The sequence below is a fragment of the Hylobates moloch genome, unplaced genomic scaffold, assembly GCF_009828535.3.
Source record: "Hylobates moloch isolate HMO894 unplaced genomic scaffold, HMol_V3 SCAFFOLD_19, whole genome shotgun sequence".
Lineage (NCBI taxonomy): Eukaryota > Metazoa > Chordata > Mammalia > Primates > Hylobatidae > Hylobates > Hylobates moloch.
In genome coordinates this window covers 40,828,437-40,842,585 of record NW_026652294.1, presented here as the reverse complement: position 1 = coordinate 40,842,585, position 14,149 = coordinate 40,828,437, and the positions used below count along the sequence as shown (strand labels likewise).

At 45.9% G+C, this 14,149-nt stretch overlaps 1 protein-coding gene across 1 annotated transcript in view; it reads right to left on the bottom strand.

Moving 5' to 3' along the window:
- The window catches only part of GLP2R (glucagon like peptide 2 receptor), a 66,809-nt gene extending 53,315 nt beyond the window's left edge, over window positions 1–13,494 (bottom strand). Inside the window, exons 1-3 of the mRNA XM_032138249.2 lie at window positions 13,166–13,494; window positions 5,547–5,634; window positions 2,972–3,076 (exon numbers count right to left, since the gene is read on the bottom strand). Of these exons, the coding sequence (XP_031994140.1) occupies window positions 2,972–3,076; window positions 5,547–5,634; window positions 13,166–13,354 (382 nt within the window). The 5' untranslated portion in view covers window positions 13,355–13,494. The remainder of the gene's footprint in view (window positions 1–2,971; window positions 3,077–5,546; window positions 5,635–13,165) is intronic.
- Window positions 13,495–14,149: the final 655 nt, after the last annotated feature.

Sequence of the window (14,149 nt, the reverse complement as noted above, 5' to 3'; positions counted from 1 at the left end):
AGGTTGAGATGTGGGCTTGGGTGGGGCCAGGTGGACCCTGAGACCATTCCTTAGATGGAGAAGAGAAGGGGAGAAGGAGGAGGAGGAGAAGGAAGAAGAGTTTGTTTTCCTCTCCTCCATTTTCTACTCCCCTCTGTCCCTCAGTTTCTACTCCAACTGATGACAAGTCTTGAGCATTCTGCTTCCAACATTTTAATCTTTCTCCTTCTCTCCGTTCTCTTGCCCTTGCCCGAACCAGACCCTTAGCATGCTGTTTTCTGGGACACTGCAGTAGTTTCCCTCCCTGGTTCCTCCATTCCTCGGTCCAATAGCTACATGCTCTCAATGCCATTCTCCCAGACTACAACTTGTGCTCCATTTTTATGCCTTAACACCTTCTGGGACTCCACATAATCTTCCTCTACAGAAGAAAGCTTGAAACCCTAGTGACTAACACCCAGTTTCCTTCGTCATCAGCCCCCAGCCTCAGTCGTCAGTTACAGCTTCTGTTTGCCATCAGGCACTCAGTGGCACAATCTGGGCTCACTGCAAGCTCCGCCTCCCGGGTTCACGCCATTCTCCTGCCTCAGCCTCCGGAGTAGCTGGGACTACAGGCGCTAGGCGCTCCCTCTTCTGATATTACCATGCTCCTTCCTCTCTCCCATCTCACAGGGATTCTCCTCCACTCTGTGCATTTGCACATGTTCTTCTCTGCGCCCTTCCACGGTCTCCACATTCTCTTTTCACTGCAGGGATCCATTTGGATTCTAAAGACTTAATGCACAGAATGGCGGGTGGAAGAGTAACTTCCCACCTTTTGCAAATCACACTCCCTTCACATTGCAGAAGCCCAAAACCTATTTTTTTTTAAAGAGGTTTTAATTTAACTTCTTTGTAAATGTGGCTTTTTGAACACTTCATTTTCTCTTACGGTGGAATGGATCTGTGTTTTTAGCTCTTGGAAAGGGACAGGTAGACAGTGAGCAGAGAAGTAGGGATCGGCTCCACATGCTACTGAGAAGTCCAGGTGTTTGGGGCCTCAAGACTTGAAGGAATCCACGGGGCTCCTCCCTGGATTCAGCTTCAGCTCCTGCGGACCGAGCAGCAGCTCTGCGACGCACCCTGTGAGTGCCTTCTCATTGACTCCTCTGGGTGACCTTCAGAATTAGCAACTCTCCTTCCCTTCACAGATGAGGAAGTGGAAGCTCAGGGGGGCTGTGGGAATTTGCCCATAGTCTCCAAAGTGTAAAATAGAGGGACTGGGTCTGACCTCGGGGCTCCTGACTCCACACCCAGTGCTCTTTTCCCTCACTGAGCTGCTCCCAGGGGTACTGTGCCTGAGTCATTCAGAGCCCTCCGATCCAGCAAGTTATCTCTTCCACCCTCCCTAAAATCTCACATTCTCATGCTTCTTGGGCTGATTCCAACTGGATTTCATCAGAGAACACTTCCATAAAATAGGTCACTAACTCTCCCACCCAGAAATGTATCTTCCTTCTAAACACTCTCTCTGCTCTAGAGGCTCAAAACATTGAAACCAAAGTTGCACGATGGGATGATTTATCGGGCGGAAATTAAATACAAAAGGCTATCATCTTACCCTCTCAGAAGCTGGTTCTCACCTTGTTTTGCCTGGAGCTTGTAACCACTTATGTTTCCTGAGAATAGTTTTAGTTGTCCTTATATTTGCCGGTGGTCTGTGGTCAAAGGCAACAGGAATCTAACCCGTAATCACCTCCCTCCTCTTCCAGAATAAAATAACCAAGAGGTCGGGCTTCTGGGGCCGGTAGGGATGGGATATTATCCTGGGTATCTAAGTAATGTTTACTTCCTTGAAACAGCATCAGAGCAAGCTAAGTGGTTAAATTCTCCATCCAAGTCCCACGGGAGTTAAAAACACTAACCGATTGGCACCTCCTTTCGATGTGAATGCAAAGGGTTCTTTGAAAATCCTTCCTCCCCATCTAACAAGCCAAAAATTGTGTGGAGGTTAGCATCCCAATCTTTCTCCCCGACCTGTTTCTCCTCTCCATGACAGTGGCCATTCTTACCCCCACTGCAGCCAGATTTAGTGGCTGCTGGATCTGTACTCTAGAAGCTTCAAAGTAGGAGAGCTACTTATTTGTAAAATCTAAAAATCAAAACAATTGAACTCATGGACATAGAGAGTAGAAGAATGGTTGCCAGAGGCTGGGAAGGGTAGTGGGCGGCTGGGACAGTGGAGGTGGGGAGGGATGATGGGTACAAAAAATAGAAAGAATGAATAAGACCTACTCTTTGATAGCACAACTGGTGATGATAATCAATAATAACTTAATCGGCCAGGCATGGTGCTCACGCCTGTAATCCCAGCACTTTGGGAGGCTGAGGCGGGTGGATCACCTGAGGTCAGGAGATTGAGACCATCCTGGCTAACATGGTGAAATCCCATCTCTACTAAAAATACAAAAAAATCAGCCGAGTGTGGTGGCGGTGGGTGCCTGTAGTCCCAGCTACTCGGGAGGCTGAGGCAGGAGAATCGCTTGAACCTGGGAGGCGGAGGTTGCAGTGAGCTGAGATCGCGCCACTGCACTCCAGCCTGGGCGACAGAGTGAGATTCCATCTCAAAAAATATATATAATAGTAATAATAATAATAATAATAATAATAACAATCGTCCATTTTGAAATAAAGAGTGTAATTGGATTGTTTGTAACTGAAAAGATAAATGCTTGAGGGGACGGATATCCCATTCTCCATGCCTATTCACATTGCATGCCTGTATCAAAACATCTCATGTACCCCACAAATATATATACCTACTATGTAACCACAAAGATAAATAAAAATAAATATATACATACATACATAAAAATAAACGGAACATCCAGGAATAGAAAAATTACAGAAGGAAGATGTATTACTGAGAGCTTAGACAGGGACTGTTTGTGGGGGAAGAGAACTTCACAAAAGCACTTGGTTGGGGAAAATTGGTAAAAATAAGACTTATTACCTTCACTCCACCAAGGTAAGTATGAAGGGCAGGGTACAGAGACATTTCCAGGAGAAGAATGAGGCCAACACACGTACTGATCAAATGTCCCGTTACAAAATATGCCTATAGAGAGAAGAAGGGTGTGATGAACATCAGTGTTTCAGCACAGAGATGCCACTGATGGAGGCAGAGGCACCATGGGAGCCCACCTTCCTGGCACTGGAAGCTGGTGTAACCTGTGCAGAAACCAGCACGGGTGTCCCACTCTCTAGATGAGCCAAGGATGGGGAATGATTTGGGGACCACAGGAACGCTGAATGCAGTCCCGAACAATGTGCATTTGTCTGCCCAACTTGACTTCCGGTCAATTATGTTAATGTACACATCATGCTGATCTTGCTTTATTTGACATGAACTAAACTTTCTTTCTTCTTCTTCTTTTTTTTTTTTTTTTTGGAGATGGAGTCTTACTCTATTGCCCAGGCTGGAGTACAATGGCGTGATCTTGGCTCACCACAACCTCCACGTCCCCAGGCTTAAGCAACTCTCCTGCCTCAGCCTCCTGCGTAGCTAGGACTAGAGGCATGTGCCGCCATGCCCGGCTGATTTTTGTATTTTTAGTAGAGACAGGGTTTCAGTATGTTGGCCAGGCTGATCTCGAACTCCTGACCTCAAGTGATCTGCCCACCTCGGCCTCCCAAAGTGCTGGGATTATAGGCGTGAGACACCACAGCCAGCCGCCGACATGAATTAAACTTTCACAGAAACTTGAGGACAGGAGGACACTTGGAGGCTCAGCCAGTGCCTTATGTTCCACAGTCAGCTAAATCATCATCAAACCTTCACCAATTAGATCCCAGGACACACTCACTCTGTGAATGTGCAAAATGACCAGTGGAATAAGGAGGATCAAGATCAAGGTCCTTGGTCACACATAACCAACACAAGTACTATATAGTTATATCTCTCCATTTGCCATATCTCTCCATTTGAGCACTAATTCAATGATCATTATTAGATACCTGGACCATCTCAGGGGATGATTTACCCTGGTGTTTGGCAATGGGAAGCAACAAACTTAAAACTCTGCCTTATGGGCCTCCCGGAATCAAATGGAAGTATTTCAGACTAGGTCCCAAACTTCTAATATTGCAGGCTCCTGATTCCGGGAAGCCAAGCATCATTCCCCACCATCTGCTCCCTATTAGTCTAAAATGGCCAGGATTCTGGATCACGAGGTCAGGGGTTTGAGACCATCCTGGCTAACATGGTGAAACCCCGTCTCTACTAAAAATACAAAAATTAGCCTGGAGTGGTGGTGGGCGCCTGTAATCCCAGCTACTCGGGAGGCTGAGGCAGGAGAATCACTTGAACCAGGGAGTTGGATGTTGCAGTGAGCTGAGATCACGCCACTGCACTCCAGCCTGGCAACAGAGTGAGACTCTGTCTCAAAAAAAAAAAAAAAAGGCCAGGTTTCTGGCATTGAAATCTTAGAAACACCATGGTACTAGGTTATGAGCTGGCCTGAGACACCATGTCGACCTGGCTGCCAGGTGTCAGCACCCAGTCTGGGTAAGGCAGTGCTCACCTGAGCTGTGCATGGCATGGCTCTGGTTGAAGGCCTGCCTTACCTTGACCTCAGAAAGCAGTGTTCTCCAAAGCGAGAGGTGGTTCCTGCAGCTGATCTCAAGGCTTGACTACCACCTGCCTGGGCCCATGAGGTCTCAAAGGGAGCTGGGAAGGGCTTGAAGCCTGGGACTGCCTTTGGGTGAAGAAAGAGAGAGTTCACAGTGTCCTATCAATCTCAAGGCCTCTGAATAGAATGATCTGAAAGCAGCCAGAGCCAGGGATTGTCCTCAGTGGGCTCAGAGGCAACGGGCCAAGATACTTTCTTCTTTTTTTCTTTTGGAGGTGGGCATGGTGCACCTGGCTGCATCCAAAGAGTCAGCCTGCAGACAACAATTACATACTCGCTAGAATGTTCTGAACTTAGTGTAGGCTTGGATAAGAGAAATGTTACTATTCAGATTTAGTTAATGCCCTGGGAGACGGGAGACCCCCCACCCCATTCCTTTAACAGATTCCCAGGCTAATCTACAGCAGCTAATCATGTCATATGATCAGGTGATGAGTGTGCCATGGCAGATGGCTTTTATCAAAGATGGCCACATCCACATACATGTGGTTCCATATGTTTCCTTACAGTGGGGCATGGGGTCTGTGTTTCTGTACCATTAGCCTGAGTAGAGCTTTGTAGCTGTCTGACCAGTTGAACATGTCTGACCAGTCGAAGTGGTCTTGTATGACTTCCAAGGCCAAGTCATAAAAGGCAATCTGGCCTCTGGTCAGGCAGGCCCTTAGAGACCCCACCATCATGCTGTATGGAAGCCCTGGCCAAGTGTAGAGGCCGTGGGAGTCTTCTAGCTAAACTCCAGACATTACAGAGCAGAAACATGCGATCCCCAGCATGCCCTGTCTGAATTCCTCACCCACAGAAACTATGAGAGGTAACAAATGACTGGTGATTGTTTTGAGCTGCTAAGCTTTGGGGCAATTTGTTACACAGCCACGGATAACTAACACACATGCTCACCGGAAGGTTCCTGGAGTAAGTCTCTCAGACACGCCTGTTTGTACTGAGTCCACTTCCGAGTCGTTTCCTCCAGGAGGGATCCTGTAACCTGAGCAAACACAAACATGGTCACCCCCAGTGACCACGCACAGATGTGGCCTCGTTTTCACTTCACACCATGATTCTCCAACCTTCCCACTGCAGTGCCCACAATGGCCCACAGCAAAGAGACAGCATTTCCTCAGCATCTTATATTCCATCTTAAGAGCACATACAAATTTTACATTCACTCCACAGTCTAATCATATTGGCTTTAATACAAATATGAAAAAAAATTAAAAACCCTTAAGTGAAGCTGACATTTCAAGAGTACGCAATATTCTTATCCTAAACTTTTGCATCCTCCCACATGAATAGTTGCATGCTTCTAAGACTATGTAGATCCCAAAGAGAGATGCATCACACTAAGACGCAACAATGTGACAGAAGGACCAGAGGATTGCAGAAGGCTGCATTGCCCAGGTATCTGCAGGTCCAAAGTCAAAGGCTCAAAGGCTCTGAGTAGACAGATTCTCTGCTCTGGAGGTGACCATGAGTTTTTCTGCTCAGGTTATAGGATCTTTTCTTTTCTTTTTTTTAAAGACGGAGTCTTAATCTGTTACCAGGCTGGAGTGCAGTGGTGCGATCTCAACTCACTGCAACCTCTGCCTCCTGGGTTCAAGAGATTCTCCTGCCTCAGCCTCCCCGAGTAGCTGGGACTACAGGTGCGCACCACCGTGCTCAGCTAATTTTTTTGTATTTTTAGTAGAGATGGGGTTTCACCATGTTGGCCAGGATGGTCTTGATCTCCTGACCTCGTGATCTGCCCACCTCAGCCTCCCAAAGTGCTGGGATTACAGGCGTGAGCCACTGCACCTGGCCCGGATCTATTCTTGTGCAGTCAATTCGGAAGTGGGTTCAGTACAAAGAGAAGTGTCTGAGAGACTTATTCCAGCAACTGAGGACTTGGGATTTTTTTCCTTTCTAATATTGACTATTTCATGCCATTCAACCTTGAAAATACAGCACGTTTGGGGCTTTCCAGATAACTGGGCTGTGTAACGGCTTCTAGTTGTCTACCTGTACCACTTCTTTTGATTTTATTTTTATTTTATTTATTTACTTTTTTGAGATAGTGTCTCCTCACTCTGTTGCCCAGGCTGGAGTGTGATGGGACAATCTCCGCTCACTGCAACCCCTGCCTCCCAGGCTCAAGTGATCCTCGCACCTCAGCATCCTGAGTGGCTGGGACTACAGGCACACACCACCATGCTTGGCTAATTTTTTTTGTTGTCGTTGTTTAGATGGAGTCTCCCTCGGTCGCCCAGGCTGGAGTACAGTGGCGTGATCTCGGCTCACTGCAACCTCCACCTCCTGGGTTCAAGCGATTCTCCTGCCTCACCTCCTGAGTAGGTGAAATTACAGACGTGGCTGGCTAATTTTTGTATTTTTAGTAGAGACAGGGGTTCACCATGTTGATCAGGCTGGTCTCGAACTCCTGACCTTGTGATCTGCCCTCCTCAGCCTCCCAAAGTGCTGGGATTACAGGCATGAGCCACCGTGCCTGGCCCTAATTTTTGTATTTTTTTGTAGAGACACGATTTCGCTACATTTCCCAGGCTGGTCTCAAATTCCTGGGCTCAAATGATCCTCCTGCCTTGGCCTCTCAAAGTGCTAGGATTACAGGCATGAGCCACTATGCCTGGGCTTCTTTTGATTTTAAAAAGGGCTTTCTCTTCTATTGTTCATCAGGCACCTATTGTGGGCCAGGCCTTGTGTTAAGGAGGAATTAAAAAGGATACAGAGATGAGTGAGACACAGCCCCTGCCCTAAAAAGGACTTAGAATCTGCTCCAGAGACGGCAGCTATATAACTGGCTGGCATGCAAGGCCAAGGGCATTCTGGGTCTGTCGTCCTTGGCTTCCCTACGAGCTTCTGCCATGTGTGGCTCAGTTCTCTCCATTACAAACCTGAAACCAGGAGTCGTCCGCAGCAGCTCCCTTCCCCTTGTCCAGGTTCCATCGACCCCACCTCCTTAACATCTCTCTTGTCCAACCCTGTCTTCCCTTTCCTCCTCTGGCCTGGTGCCACCATCCACCCTCCACCCTGCTCCACAGTGACAGGAGAATGGGCCAGAGCGGAACACAGGGCTCTCCTGCCTACAGTCTTCCACTTAAGGCCTGTGGCCTCAGGATTTAGCATCTCAGCCATCCTTGTCCCAAGTCGTGCTCCCTCATGACTTCTCATCCTTGCACTTCCCATTGGCACTTGCTTCTGCCCTCATTTTCACCTGGTGAACTCCTATTCATCCTTCAAGGCCCAACTCAAGCCTAGAGACCTTTGGCCATACTTAATCGCTCGTCTCCCTGAGTCTTGAGCTTGTCACCCTTACCCTGCATGACCGATCCCTATGGCCCATCACACTGTGATGTCATTGGTGGGCCACTTATCCATCTTCCTCCCTACCCCATAAGCTCCTTGAGGACTGAGATGTGTCTTTCATCTCTGAATACAAGCCCCCAGCACAGGGCCGGAGTTAATGCTCTTGCCGTCCTTCATTTTCAGAGGCTCACTTGTGGGATGGAGGATGAGGAAGGGTTCAATAAATGATCTGGGCTAAGATCACCCAGTTAATCATTTGGCTTTAAGGTTTTCTCTCTTCTCACAAGGGGCAACAAGCTAAAATTCTTTCTAGGGCCAGGTAGATTTAGGGTTATCCCAAAAGAATGAGGTAGGACCGGTATACCAGTAGGGAGTGCAGCAACAATCCCACAGCCAACTTTTTGAAGAAGAGCTAGTGTGATTATCATTAGACCAGCAGTTCCCAAACTTATTGACTCAGTAATTTTTCCACAGCACTTCTAGGCCAAAAGATATACCTAAAGCGCCACTTATTAAGTAAGTAAGTCCAAACAACTTAATAAATATTTATGCCTTAACAGCTTAGTGCCTGCTGTGCATTGCACAACTTCTCAAGCTTTAGGATCAGATCAGATGCCACCACCTTTATTTCCTGTTCCACACTGATTTTTGTGCTATACTTGCTTTTTAATCACAGGACCTGTGGAAAACCCAGCTTTGCAAAGAAACAACATCACCAACAGGGAGGAGGTGAGATCTAATGTCAACACCATGAATACCTTGAGCTAGTAGTTTGCACAGTGTCTGGAAAATGCTACATATCACTGTACTTCCCTTGAAAAATTAAAATATCTCATAGCACCCCTGTGAGTTCACAGTAGTGCTCTGGGGCATACAAGCACACAGTTTGAGAACCATGCAATTATCCAGTAAGTAATAATAATGGTACAATAATTGGCATTTATCCCTTGATTTCAGTTTCCTATGAGTTTGGAATCTCTATTAATATCTCTCTCTGAGTTATGGCCCAAAAGGAAGCATGTAAATTCTTAACGTATTGTTTAAAGAAGTAAACATCTTTAATGGCACCATAACTGACTCTAAATCATTTTTACAAATTCAGCAGATGAGTTGCTAACCAAATAATAAGCTTCTAGAATCCTCCAAGTCATCAGTGTAAGATCCATTGGTGGACAAAATACTATTTATGACCCCAGGGACCTCTCCGGGACCTGATTAAGGAAGAGACAATAAAATCAGTCTCTGGAGTAATGTTCCCCTATCCTCCATTCTTTGCCACGGCCAATGGCCATAGTCAAAAGCAGAAAAACAAACTAAAACTAAAAAGTACTGAATTTTGTCAGTCTAGGGGAGCTGGACAAACTCAGACTGTCTTCCCAGTCCTTGCCCTAAAGACATAAAATACACAAGAGGTACGTCCAAGTTCAGTCACAGCCAGATTCCCAAAGTCATGAGGAAAGAAGATATATGGGTGAATTTTTTTCCAACTGGAAAAGTCCAGCTTGACCTTGATTCCTCTTCCCTTGCATAGGCAACCAACATCAGCAACGAACTTGGCCGAGAAGAGATTAAGGAAAAGGAAAGAAAAATCCTTATACTGACTCTCTTTAAATAAATCTGTTTTTCTTTGTTAGAGAAGGAATACACTTCACTGTAGATGAAATAGAAATCACAGCTGTGCAAGAAGGGGAGAAGGTGAAATTATCATCTCATTACTCAGAAATTACCGTCTACTTCCAGATTCTTCTCTCTGTGAATGAAAGACACATTCATTGTCTTTCTTTTCTTTTTTATTGTGACTTCAAAGGGAATAATAGTGTTTCAAAGCCTTTTATGTTTCATTAGAAGACCCATATTGTGAATATATTTCCATTTCAAGAAATAAATAATAAATGAAATAAAGCATCCTTTTAACAGCTACATAATATTCAATGAAAAAATGTGATATAATTTAGTTTTTAAATCCTCTAGCATTGAATGTCTATGTTGTTTTAAGATGTTTGCTGACATAAATGATGCTGTGATTAAAATCCGCATAGTTGAACATTTGAGAGCACATCTTTATTTCTTAGAAATTCTTTGAATTTGAATTTCTGGGTCACAGAATACACATAGTTTTAAAGGTTTTTGATTGCCAAACTGTCTACCCTCACCAAAAAAAAAAAAAAAATTAAAAATTTTAAATATGCACCATTTTACCCTCCTGCCATCCATGTATAAAAGGGCCACAATGTACTTCTGAAAAATCCTTAGATAGTTTATGTTTTTGATGCCAAAGCAACTGTTAAATAACTTAAATGAGTGTGGGAGAGAGTGGTGTGGGGATAACACTACTTCCCTGCTTGAATTTAGAAACTAAACTATCCCTGAGAATTTCTCATTAAGTGAATTTTTTGAAGACTTCCTGCCAGAACACACACCACAGTCATTTATATTCCATGCAGGGAAAGAGGCTATGAGCAGAATTCATCATGAAAGTCTTCACAGAGCCTTGTAATATAAACATCTAGAAAAGGAATATGGGGTTAAAATGGAGAACCAAGAGTTAGGCCATCAGAATTACAGACACACACGAAGGACAGACAGCCAGAAAAGCTCTGAAAACGCAGACTGGGTGGCAGAGAGTGGAAGCAGACGCTGCCAGCAGACATGTTATTGATTATAAAAATACCAGACTGAAAGGGCCAAGGTGTGGCTTTCTCAGCCTGGTAAGCTGGCCTGAGGCTCTGCAGATTCCGCTGTTGCAACATAAATATTCGTACATCAACAACTCCCAAGAGCACTCCAGAAGAAAAAACACAGGGCTTCGATCATCCCAGGCAGGCACAACGGCTCCAGCGCTCAGGAGATACAGCATCGAAGGCAACCGTTTAACCCCTGTGAAGCTTAATTTGCCCATCTGTAAAAGGGGCTCAGTAATAACGCTCTTCTCAGAGGCTTGTGTGTTGACGATTAAGTAAGATGACGTACGAGGAAGCATTTTGTGATAATATCCCGAGCGCTGTCTCAGGGCTTGGCATGTGGTTGGCAATCCACATTTGTGAACAAAACTACACGATAAGCTGGATACACTCACTCAGTGTTGATATGAGATATCCAGAGAATGGAAGCAAGGATGAGTGTTCTGAATCAACTCTCTCACCACTGGCCCCACCACTAACAGACTGAAGTCCTGGGACCAGAGACAGGCCAGGGCCACCTGCTTTAAGGATGTTCTGGTCACTCGGGGAGAGGCTGCCATGATGGCAAGAATTCCAAGAAACCATTGATTGGGCTCACATTTACAATCCATGAGGGCCTGAAGGCAGCCTCTAGGGAATCCTGGATGTAGGAAATCTGGCAGGGGTTATCTGCCTCTTTAGCCCCAGGCTTGCAGCAAAGAAAGCCTGGTACCACAGCGTGCCCTACATGGGGGCTGGAGGGGTTTAGAATTCCAAGACCGTGAACAGGGACTCACCCTGCCCGTGGAACAAAGGAGGAGGAGAGCCATTCCTTTTTTTTTTTTTTTTTTTTTTTTGAGACAGATCCTCACTCTACTGCCCAGACTGGAGTGCAATGGCGTGATCTTGGCTCACTGCAACCTCCACCTCCCAGTTCAAGCAATTCTCCTGCCTCAGCCTCCCGAGTAACTGGCATTACAGGCACACACCACCATGCCCAGATAATTTTTGTATTTTTTAGTACAGACGGGGTTTCACCACGTTGGCCAGGCTGGACTTGAACTCCTGACCTTGTGATCTGCTCACCTCGGCCTCCCAAAGTGTTGGGGTTACAGGCATGAGCTACCGTGCCTGGCCTGAGCCATTCCTTAAGCTACTTTCTTTACTCAGACAAGTGGAACTGGGGTTCCTTCCCATCATCCTTTTATACTGCCTATAGCCCAGTATCCAAATGGAAACTTGGAAAGAGGACAAAGGTCTAATCTTCTCGGATAGAATAAAGCAAGCTACAAGCATGCCCAACTATAGACGATAGTTAAATACATTACAATAAATCCTTAAAGCCCTTAAATATCATACCATGGATCTACACCTACTGACATGGACGAATGTTGCTCAACTTCTCTGAGACTCAGTTTACTCATCTGTAAAAGGGGATTAACAAGAGAACCTCCGTCTACAGGGTTGCTGAGAACACAGAAGGAGATAATATGAGGAATGGGGGGCACCTGGCACTCAATTCAGTGCAGAGCAAGTGTTCCATAGTAATGTCAGCTGTGTTATTAGTGTATTTTGTTATGAAGAAAGCAGATTACAAAATGATATTTATAGTATATGCCTGTGTTTGTTTAAAAAAAAAAACTATATGTAGGCCTGGTACGGTGGCTCATGCCTGTAATCTCAGCATTTTGGGAGGCTGAGGCAGGTAGATCACTTGAGGTCAGTAGTTCGAGACCAGCCTGGCCAACATGGTGAAACCCTGTCTCTACTAAAATACAAAAATTAGCTGGGTGGTGGTGCGTGCCTGTAATCCCAGCTACTCGGGAGGCTGAGGCAGGAAAATCACTTGAACCCGGGTGGCAGAGGTTGCAGTGAGCCAAGATCTCGCCACTGCACTCCAGCCTGGGCAACAGAGTGAGACCCCATCTCAAAAAACAAACAAACAAACAAACAAAAAACTGTATGTAAACAATGGTAGAAAAATGTCTGGAAGTATAAGCCCCCAAATGTGAATGAGGGTGATCTCTAGCTGTTAGAAGTGGAGTGATGTGTAGTTTGCATTTCACTTCTTTGAATTGTATTTTTTTTTTAAATTAGCGTTCTATATTTTTGTAATGGAAAGGAAAAAGGAAACAGAAGGGAAAGGAAAGGAAAAATAAAAACAGATTTGCTCAACCTAAATACTCAAAGCTGGGAGAATACTGAAGACAAACAGAAGGATACATGCAGCAATTGTAAATGCTATTTGCAGAATTCACATTGACATAGGGAAATGCTTATAATATGATGTGGGGCTGGTTGGGAGGACCAGGACACAACATGTTTTATGCTTCCTAATATCAGCTGTTGTAAAAAAAAATGCATAGAGAAAAGGTCTGAGGACAATATGCCAAAATACGAACAGTGATTACCTTTGAATGCTAGGATCATGGTGGCTCATTATTTTCTTAATACTGTTTTCTCTTTTCCAGATTGCTTACATAAGGCCTAAATTGCTTCTTTAAAAAAAAAAATCAGGAACTACAACTGATAATAATAATAATAATGAACTGCTCTTACTTGCTTGATGGAAACCAGCAGGACCAGGGTGAGGAAGGGCCTCCCAGGGGCCCAGAGAGAGCACTTCCTGTGGAAGGAGAGAGGAGTGGTCCCCCCGGGGGCAGGGATGCCCATGGGCAGCTCGGGGACGCCAGGCAGGAGTCCCACGCTTCCTCTCCCAGGCCCTGCCCTGCTCGATCCCAGCTTCATCTTCCTCGTGCACCTTCACAAGTAGGGGTACATCGCTCTAGCCGTCCAAGATGCACCGCAGGCAGTCTGCTTTTGCATTCCTCTTGGTCCAGAGAGGAAATGTTTGCACAAATCCTCTCCACACTGCCCCGAGAGTGTCTGAGGCGGTCTAGAGCAATCTACGGAGTCTTCAGAGTTCCTCCTCAGCCCTGGCTCATCCCCCGCCCCTGCCCCCCCAAAAGCAGGGAGATTTTTCCCAGACCTTCCCTAAGTCAGCTGTGCTTTCTGGGACTTCCTCGACAGGCCGAGGAGAAAGAACAAGGCGGTCAGCGGGCTGCACCCTGAAGGTTCTGCTCAATGCACAAAGCTGGCTGAGACAGGCTGGGGTTCGAGCTGCAGAGGAATGGCTGGCAGAAGGTGATGGGCCTCGAGCCAGTTAAGAGGCAGGTGTCTTTTTGAGGCGGGGTGTTTCTTTCTAAGGCATTAAGCTTGTCCAGGCTGGGCTGAGACTAACCACAAAGGCAGAATCTCCTCTGGGTCCTGTTCATGCAGAGACTGCAGGAGAGATGGTTGCTCAGCTCAGGACAGAGCAGCTCCCAACCCAGGCCGTGAAGCAAAAACCCAATCAGCGGCATAGGTTATACCTACACAATAGCAAAACAATGTGTTGAAAAGTGCAACATTCACTCGTCTTGAATGCCCACTTGTTCTAAGCACATGTGGCTCAGCCCACCTGACAGACGCTTTTATGGAATTGATGATAGATCACTTACTAACCAGCACAAGAGTGCGCTCTCCCCACAGCTCACATTGACA